This window comes from Macaca nemestrina, chromosome 3 (genome assembly GCF_043159975.1).
Source record: "Macaca nemestrina isolate mMacNem1 chromosome 3, mMacNem.hap1, whole genome shotgun sequence".
NCBI classification, from domain to species: domain Eukaryota; kingdom Metazoa; phylum Chordata; class Mammalia; order Primates; family Cercopithecidae; genus Macaca; species Macaca nemestrina.
Window position 1 is genome coordinate 149718312 of NC_092127.1, and position 10461 is coordinate 149728772.

The 10461-nt window shown below is 35.1% G+C and overlaps 1 protein-coding gene across 2 annotated transcripts in view; it reads left to right on the top strand.

The window, feature by feature from the left end:
• Positions 1–10461, top strand: part of LOC105487677 (COMM domain containing 8) — a 29592-nt gene that overhangs the window by 1391 nt on the left and 17740 nt on the right. For both annotated transcript variants that reach the window (XM_011751196.2, XM_011751197.3), the window contains exons 2-4: positions 2058–2213; positions 5655–5807; positions 9141–9296. In XM_011751196.2, the coding sequence (XP_011749498.1) occupies positions 2058–2213; positions 5655–5807; positions 9141–9296 (465 nt within the window). The remainder of the gene's footprint in view (positions 1–2057; positions 2214–5654; positions 5808–9140; positions 9297–10461) is intronic.

Below are 10461 nucleotides of genomic sequence, written 5' to 3' on the forward strand. Positions count from 1 at the left end.
TAGGTTTCATCCATGGCCTCTCCTTTTCACATCCCTTCTACCTCTTTACTGCCTCCATTTTGAGTGTCCTCAACAATTTAAGCCCCTTAATCTTTAATTCCTTAACTGAAAATTGAGGCACCTGGGCTCATCCTCTCTCTTTTCTTACATCTTCCAACCTGTTAGCAAATATATGAAAAAATAATGCAAATGTGTGAATAGATTGCTTCCCGGTTGAGCACTAGGCTCTTTTGCTTTGTACACAGGCCCTTTTTGATTTGGCTCCACCCACCTCTCCAGCCTTGTCTCCTGTCACCCCCTAGGCACCCCCCAAAATAACTTGCTATTCCATAAATCAAGCAGTGTGATTTTACAGTTTGCCTCCTGTATATATGCCGTTGCTTGTATCTAGAAATGCACTTCTTCTCTCCTGTTTGCTTGGCCAACTACTCATCCTTTTAAGATGGAGTTTTCCTTGCTTCCTCTCTGTGCTCCTTTGTACCTTGTATATACTTTTATTATGTCCCCATCATTCTAAATTACATGCATTTGTATGTTTGCCTTTTTCGAATGGACTAAAACTCTGTTATGGTAGGGCCTTATTTATTCTCAGTTTCCTCATTTGTAAATTAGGAATAATAGCAATGGTTACTTCAGAGTTGTAATGAGGATCAGTCCAGAGCATGGTACCTAGTTAGGGCTCCATAACAGTAGCTATTATAGTTTCTTTGCCATTAAATAAAGTCATTTCCATGACCTTATTTAGTAACTGGGATGAAGTGTGCATTACATATTTGTGAGTGAATAACAAACATATTCCGAAAAAGAGAATGCTTTTATTTTTCAGTTTGAGTTCTGGGTTTTGCTTTAGCATGGGGATAGTATAGGATAAGCTGTAGAGAATTTTGAATGAATTCAAAATCGAGTATGTTGATTTATGGTAAATAAAAGATCAGTTTGTATAGTATATTAGCCACCATTTGGAAGCAGTTGCTTGTGTTCTGGCAAGTGTGGTGTTAGAGGGAAGGAGTTATTAGTTAAAATAGGGTGGAATATGATTATTTCCAAGTTATTTGGTTCAAATACTACTCTTGTAAGATACAAATAACTTTGAGAAAGATAACCTTAGTATATGTTAAGTGCTTAGAATAGTACTGGCGTTGTGTTATCTCAGTTAATAGATGTTGAAGGCATGAATTGGAGGAGGAGGAGTAGTGATAATAATAATAAGGATGGTAACGAGGGTTAGCAATGTCTGCATGTCTTTGTACATGCCTGGAAGATGTCAAGTGATTTCCGTGTATTCTTCTTCAATCCTTACAGCAAGATTAAGAGAAGAGATGATATCCTCATTTAACACTTGAGGAAACAGACTCGAAGATTTAAATAAAACTTGAAAGTACTGCAACTGGGATTTGAACTGGATAGTTTTATTCCAAAATCCATAGTCTTAATCACTATGTTAAGTTATACATGTGTTAGGCTTTCCATTGCTGATAGTAAGATACTAATAGGATAGAAAGGAATGTAGAAAAAAGGAAAAAAGTACTGAAGACTTTCTGGGAATACATCTAAAGTAACTGCTGAGCTGGGTGTGGTGGTGCTCGCCTGCAGTCCTAGCTACTTGGGAGGCTGAGATGGGAAAATTGCATGAGTTCAGGAGTTGAAGGCCAGTCTGGGCAACATAGTGAGACCCTCAAAAGAAAAAAAAGTATGTTGTGAAAGTGGAGGCAAAGCAAAATGTAGCTTATAGGCCTACAGTAAGAGACTTTAATGTAAGTCCTATCCTTTTGTTTGGTCATTGCTATAAATATATCCTTTATACCTATCTTCCTTTTAGTTTTTTCATTATGTAATTTTTATAAAATTATTTTAGTTTCTCAAGGTCGACATAATAATAGAAAGTCTAGGATTTTTATGAGTTCTAATTTTTAATTAGAATAATCTTAAAAGTGGTTTATACATTTTAACTTAAGCTGGTCTTGCAGATAACATGAACATCTCCCAATGTTTGTTAAGAGGAAGATAAATTTGTTTTATCATTTTACTTATAAGTGCATTTATTTGTGTCTTGCTAGCTTCTTCACAAAATAATTGATGGCATTTGTGGTCGAGCTTATCCTGTGTACCAAGATTATCACACTGTTTGGGAATCAGAAGAATGGATGCACGTTTTAGAAGATACTGCCAAATTTTTTAAAGCTGTAGTTGGTAAAAACTTATCTGATGAAGAGGTAACTTCTCTGCACATTTCTATAACTTACAATAAATAATGCCCAGGTTTCCTTCTGAGTTTTTTTAGAGCAGTGTATAATACAAGGGCCATCATCAGTAACAACAAATACCTTATAATTGTGAATGGAAAAATCTGTGGAAATCCTAGGTTTTTGCAGTTTTGTTTTTGGTTGTTTTTACTCTTTTAATTGTGAAACATTTAAAGCATACAGAAGAAAACAAGAAGTTATATAACTGATACCTACATTCGCATTACCAGTTAAACAGGTGTTAACGTTTTGCAATGTGTGTGTTTCTTTCAGAAATAAAGCATTACAGAGGTTACCAAAATTCCCCTATCCCACACCTGGATATCCCACTTTCACCTAGAGATCACCACTCTTGAAGGTGGTGTTCATGTTTTGTATTATATATTGTATGTATGTTTGAATCTTTGAGTATATTGAATTATTTGGGGTATGTAAGTGTATAACTTGTAATAAAATGTAACATATGTCTGCACTTGTAAATTGTTTTAAATGCAGCATTGTGTTTTACATTGATAAACGTGGATCTAGTGTATTTTAAATCCTTGTATTTGATGATAGAAATTAAATAAGATTTATTTATCTCCCTACTAATAGTCATTGCTTCTTTCATTATTACAAGTAATGCTGCTATAAACATTCTTTACATGTCTTCTTGTTCACACTCACATCAGCTTTTCTGGGGTAGATATCTTGAAGTGAAATTGCATGGTCGTAGGATATCCTTCTTCCACTGAATTACTTTTGCATCTTTGTCAAAAATCATTTGACCTTGTGTAGGTTGCTCACTTTTCTGAAAATCAAGTTATTTATGTTTGTCATTGATTTGGATGATATTCTGGATATGAGCTTATTGTTAGAAATATGTATTTTAAATATTTTCTATTATGTGCTTGCCTTTTTACTCTCTTAATGGTGTCTTTTGGTAAAACAAGTTGTGAAATTTAACAAATCTACTTTGTCAATATTTCTTTTGCTGGCTAATACTATTAGTGTTTTGTTTCAGAAATATTTGTGCCGAAGATATGAAGATTCTTGGATGTGTTCTTGTAGAAGCTTGATTGTTTTAGCTCTCACATTATGTCACTGATGCATTTTGAATTAATATTTGTGTATGGAATGGAGGCCAAGTTCAAAATTTTCTACATGAATATCCAGTTGACCACTTATTGAAATGACCATCCTTGCCACACAATATTGCTGTGCTGCCTTTATTGTAAATCAAATGGCCATATATTTGTGCCTCTGTATCTTGACTCTTTAATGTATTCCACTAGTCTACTTGTGTGTATTTGCCAATGCTACACTGCTTTAATTACTGTAGAATTAAAGCTAAGTTAAATTATGTCTTAATATCTGGTAATAGAAGACCTTCATTGTCATGCTTCTTCAGGAGTGCCTTGGCTATTATATTTTCAGATAACCCTCTAGAATCAACTTTTCAGTTTTAACCTACAAACCTGCTGGATTTTTGATGGAGATTGCACTGAATCACTAGATCATTTGTGGGGAGAATTGACAACAACATTTAGCTTTCCAAAGTTATGAACATGGGCAGCCCTCTATTTATTTAGAGGGCTTTGGTTTCTCTATTTATTTAGAGGGCTTTGGTTTCTCTCTCGTATTTTGTAGTTTTCAGTGTTGAGCTCTTGCAAATATTTTTTATTTCTGAGTAAATGATGTTTTTGATCTTTAATTTTTAGTAGTTTTTTGCTAGTATGTACAAACAGTTGATTGTTATATACCTTGTGTCCCACAGCCTTTCTAAATTTGTTTACTGTATCCAATTGTATATAGATTTTTTGGGGGGAGATTGTATATAATACTTTTCTTTTTCAACTTTAACATCTTTCATTTATTTTTCTTACCTTTGTGCATTGGCTAACACCAGCAGTCAGTGTTTCTTTTAAAAAAGCAGGCATAGTAGATATATGTCTATTCCTAACTTTAGGGAGAAAGTGTTTACTGTTTCACCATTTAGTATGTTAGCTCTGTGATTTTATAGATATCCATTGTCAGACTAAAGAAGCATCCTACAATTCTAATTTTGCTGAGAATTTTTACCATGAATGGATACTGAATTTTATCAAATGCTTTTCCCTGAATTTGTTATTGTTTCTTCTTTATTTTGTTAATGTGATTTTTGAATGTTAAACTAAGGCTGCACTGCCAAAATAAACTCCATTTGATCATGATGTATTATCTTTTTTATATATCTCTTGATTTGGATTGCCAATATTTTGCTTAGGATTTTTATATCAATATTTGAGTGATATTGGCCTAGGTGTTTTTTTTTTTTTTTCTTTTCCTCTTGTCAAGGTGTCAAGTTTTATTCTGGCCTCATGGAATGAATTGGGAAGAATTTTTTTTTTCCTCTTCCTGTTCACAGGAAGAATAAGTGAGATTAATTTTATTTATTTATTTAGTGTTGTGCTACTCAATTTTCACACATTCGGAAATTTTTTGGTTACCTTTTCTCGTTAGTCATGACTTCATTACCCAGTAATAAAAATATAAACAGTATTATTTAAGTTCTTTGAGATCTGATGTGGTTTGCTAAATGGCTCAGAATATGGTACATTATGGTGAATGTTCCATATACATTTGAAAATAATGTGTACTCTACAGTTGTCAGGTATAGTATTGTATATATTGCTAAGGTTAGTTAGAATACATTTTTTCAATTCTTCTATATCCTCATTGATTTTTTTTGTTTCTTTGTGTCAGCTATTGAGAGTTGTATTAATACCTCTAATTGTGAATGTGGATTTATTCATTTCTTTTAGTGCTGCCAAGTTTTGAAGCTATGGTGTTAGGTACTCAGGAATTTATGATTGTTGTGTCCTTCTGTTGCATTGCCCTTTTACTGTCCTTCTGTATTTCTTGTAACACTTCTTGCCTTAAGGGCTACATTGTCTGATATATTAATACAAGTTGAGTATCCTTTGTTTGAAATGCTTGGGACCAGAACTGTTTTGGATTTCAGATTTTTTTGACTTTGCAATATTTGCATTATACTCACCAGTGCAGCATCCCTGCTAAAAAAAATCTGAAATCTGAAATCTCAACTATTCAAATGAGCACTTCCTTTGAGCATCCTGTCAGTTCATAGAACTTTTCCCGTTTTGGGATTTGAGATACTCATCCTGCGTGGCTGTATCAGCTTTGGTGTTTTCCAGGTGTATTCATTTCCACGCTGCTGCTTCCATCAGTCCTTTTTCTTTACTCTCTATTTTGCAGAAATTTGTTAAAACTTATTTTCTGGTTACTCACTCTCATCTTAGTCTTTTTTATAGTTACAGAAGTATTTCTTTTTTTCTTTTACTGTTGCTTTAAAAGTGTGCAAAAGGAGAGTGGAATTGTGTTTTTACGTTTTAAACAGAAAGCCCCTTTTGTCTGTTTTTATTTTTATAGATATTTCAGCAGTTGAATCAGTTGAATTCATTTCATCAAGAAACTATCATGAAATGTGTGAAAAGTAGGAAAGATGAAATCAAACAGGCTCTGTCAAGAGAAATAGTTGCTATTTCCTCTGCACAGCTGCAGGATTTTGATTGGCAGGTAAAGGTAAGAGTCTATGAGTATGTGTATTTTTAATTTCATTTTATGGATATAGACAAATATCTTTATAATATCATGTATCTAAAATTTGTTATTTTGGGAATGTATTATCCCAAAGAAATATCAAAGATAGTTTAAATTACACCTTACATTAACTTGGGCATAAGTACACTACAAACATCTAAGCCACGTGTAATAACATTACATTGATAATAAATTTAGTTAGATCTGTAAATCATTAAATGTCATAAGTGATGGGACAGCATATAGTCAACATATAGATACATACATACATACATATATATATATAATTTATTTTTTGAGAGAGAGTCGTGCTCTGTCATCTAGGCTGGAGTGCAGTGGTGCAATCTCAGCTCGCTGCAACTTCTGCCTCCTGGGTTCAAGCAATTCTTCTGCCCCAGCCTCCTGAGTAGCTGGGTCTATAGGCATGTGCCACCACACCCAGCTAATTTTTGTATCTTTGGTGGAGATTTGGGGTTTTGCCATTTTGGCTAGGCTGGTCTCAAATCCTGGCCTCAAGTGAGTGATCTGCCAGCCTCAGCCTCCCAAAGTGCTGGTTTTACAGGCATGAGCCATCCCACCTGGTCAACATATATTTTTGACCACAACTTTCTAGACTTCATAGCTTTCTTAAGACTGGTAAATGTGATTCTACCTCTAGGAGGAAAACCTGTAAGATACTATTAAAACATCAGTTTTTAATACATTTTGGAGAGTCACTATCAGTAGAGTTCATAAAGAACAATCTCAGACCCACTTTTTGTCCTTATAAGATACCTAGACCAGTAGATGAAGAGGAAACAAATAATTTTGTTTCTTGATTTTAGCATGACCCTGGATAAAGTGCCTTACGTTGTATATATGGATTAAGTAAAGAAAAATGTGGGAAGATAATAGGTAGGTTCATAATCAGATAAAGAACTAAGCAAAGACAGATGAATGTGTATTAGTTAAGAAGTCTGTGTGGCTCTGGCCTTGGCCCGGTCATTTTCAACATTTTTATGAATATTATGCTTATCATATCTGAAGGTGATATAAAACTAGAGCTATAACACGTGTATAATGTGACACAAAGTTTAAAATTATGTCACAGCTAATTACATCAATGACCAAATGAATCAAATAGGCAACCTAAACAGAGGAAGTTTAATTTAAATATTTAAATTTTATACATTTAGTTTCAATTTCAGATTTCATATTTTTATAAATATAAAAGATAAAGGAGGCCAGGTGCGGTGGCTCACGCCTGTAATCCCAGCACTTTGGGAGGCTAAGGCGGGTGGATCACTTGAGGCCAGGAGTTCGAGACTGGCCTGGCCAACATGGCAAAACTGCAACTCTACTGAAAAAATACGAGTATTAGCTGGGTGTTTTGGTATGTGCTTGTAGTCCCAGCTACTTGGGAGGCTGAGGCACGAGAATTGCTTGAACCTAGGAGGTGGAACTTGCAGTGAACTAAGATCATCCTGCCACTTCACTCCAGCCTGACCACCAGAGCGTGACTTTGTCTCAGAAAAAAATAATAAAGGATAAGAGAGAGATGTTAATGGTAGCATATATGAGAAATGTTTATTTTGGTTTATCAAAGTATAGCTTCATTCGTGTTGATTCAGGCCCATATTTTGTTGGTAGAAATGCAGTTCTTTTTTTTTTTTTTTTTTTTTGAGTTAAGAGTTTCACTCTTGTTGCCCAGGCTAGAGTGCAATGGCAGGATCTCAGCTAACTGCAACCCCACCTCCCAGGTTCAAGCGATTCTCCTGCCCCAGCCTCCCGAGTAGCTGGGATTACAGGCATGTGCCACCACGTCTGGCTAATTTTGTATTTTTAGTAGAGATGGGGTTTTGCCATGTTGGTCAGGCTGGTCGTGAACTCCCGACCTTAGGTGATCCGCCCACCTCAGCCTCCCAAAGTGCTGGGATTACAGGTGTGAGCCACTGTGCCCGGCAGAATTGCAGTTCTTCAAGCAAGAGATAGTGCTAGTACCTTATGTTTCCAATGATAACATCTTTTTAGTGTAATATCTGTTTAGTTTTGGCTGCCAAACTTAATAGATATTTAAGCAAATTGGACTCCAGCTAGCAAAGAATGACTAGGAACTTAAAATCATGGTGTGTGAAATTGCTTTGAAACACTGATACCATGTACCTGGAAAAGATTAAACCTAGTAGAAACATGACACTTACCTTTAAAAGGCCAAAAGTCATAGTTGGGGGAATATATAAATGCTCTGTGGCTCCAGAAAGTAGGTGAAGGACTAAGGTATATTATTTGCAATAAGATAGGTTTCAATTCAACCTAGGGAAGAACTTTTTAACAAGTATGAATATCTGGAAATAATTGTAACCTCTTCTCGAGGTAGCACGTGCATCATCATTGGTGGTATTTAAGCATAGGGTGAAAAACTATTTATTGGAAATACTGAGGAGGAGAATTATGCATAAGATAGTTAACCTGAAACTGCTACTTCCAGATCTCAGATATTATAGGTCCTGTTTTTGGGTGAGAGAATGGAGGAGATATGTCAAGATTTGATTCTATAGTGTATGTACTACAAGAGAGATCCTTTGAGGTCATTAGGGAAGATGTCCCTTATCATTGCATAAGTAATTTTTTTGCAAGTGGTAGCATTCTAAACAAAGATTCAGTTTTTGTGGATTTTTCTGGCTCAGATTCCAGGAAAATTGAGTTTCCCTATGCTGTCTGCCAAGGAAGCTACAGTGCTCGTTTCAAAAAGTACTAGTATTATAAATATTTGGTTCTTCCAATTCCCCTAGGATATATTCCAGAGAAATAAATTAAGAAGTAAGGTAAGTGTACGGAGTGTTTCTGTTGAGTGGTTCTAATTGAAGATGGTATCTTGATAACATATTTATCAATATTGTGATAGATAGATAGCTGACCATTAATCAAGCATCTTAAGTTCTGAGAGTTTACCAGTATTTTTGGTCTCGCTTATCTTTGTACATGAGCTTTCATCTTCTTGTTGCCTTTAATCTTTAAGAATTCTCTATGTTTCTTGTACATTAGACCCTTTCATTACTTCCCAGGCATGACTCTGATCTACATACCTGCTTCTGCCACAAGATTGCTGACTGGTTATCTTACTTTCCTACCCATTTCCTCTCCTTTATTCACTGTCCTTTCTCTCTCTATTCTTCAAATATGCTTTAGCATGGATTTAATTTGTTTCTTTCACTTTTCTCTATACTCAACAGCAAATAGTACTTTTAAAAAATGTACTGCTAACTAAACTCTGATGCATATTCAATATGGTTCTTTTTACTATTTATTAATTACTATTTTTCTGATTTTAAACAGCTTGCACTTTCCAGTGACAAGATTGCTGCATTACGAATGCCACTGTTAAGCCTGCATCTAGATGTAAAAGAAAATGGTGAAGTAAAACCATATTCTATTGAAATGAGTAGAGAGGAGCTGCAGAATCTAATACATTCCTTGGAAGCAGCAAATAAGGTATTTGCTATAATTTTGTCATATGATTTGAATGTTTAAGGCTTTTGGGTTTTTTTGAGTTGGAATCTTGCTGTGTCACCCAGGCTGGAAGGCAGTGGCGTGATCTCGGCTCACTGCAACCTCTGCCTCCTGAGTTCAAGCGATTCTCGTGCCTGAGCCTCTAGACTAGCTGGGATTACAGATGCCCACCACCACGGCTGACTGATTTTTGTATTTTTAGTAGAGATGGGGTTTCACCATGTTGGCCAGGCTAGTCTCAAACTCTTGACCTCAAGTGATCTACCCGCCTTGGCCTCCCAAAGTGCTGGGATTACAGGCAAGGGCCACTGCATCCGGCCAAACGTTTTAAGTTTTGATTGATGCTCCTAGACTCATAGTTCACTTTTAGTGTTTTTTTCTCCTGATGTTTTATGTTAAGCACAGAAAATACTTTGTTAGTGTGTTCTGAGCTCTAGTTTTAGATATTGATTACAACTTGTAATGTTCAATTACTTAGTTTTGAACATAATGTATTAAGTAATTTTTGAAAGAATAATAGTGCTATTCTAACAGCTGAATTTCTTTTGCTTCAACGCTCATTAATGATAAAAATAAAATTTTTACCTTAGAATAATAAAATTAATTGATTCTGAAGAGTTTTTATGATTAAAAAAAATTACGATCCTGAAGAAAAAGTGGCTTTATTAACTGGACTAATAATAGAAAATTGCTTTTATGATCCTCTATGGAAGACAAAATATGGCCTGTAGTTATTATGACAAAATCAGATTGAGGCAAGGCAGAACTAATGAATGTCGAAAAACTTCACATTTACAGTGGAGTGGCTGAATAACAGTAACTGCTCCTAATGTTTAATAAATGAGAAAAATAATATTTAAACAGTGGAAACTGTTGTTGTGAGGAGGAGTAATAATAATTATCTTTGCATACGTATGTTTCTTTGTTATTGCTCAGCGTTTTCTTTAGTGATCTCATCTCAGTGATTAAGTCTCAGTAATTCTTACAACCTCTACTGCCCCACTATTTATCTTCTTGATCCTGCTTTTTAAAAACTCCCATAAACTTCAGCTTCTCTCCACACTCTGCATTTGCTCAAACATTGTAGTGCTTTGATCACTGGTCCACATGCCTATTAACCAAACGAGCAGCTCGGGCTTGGCTGGAT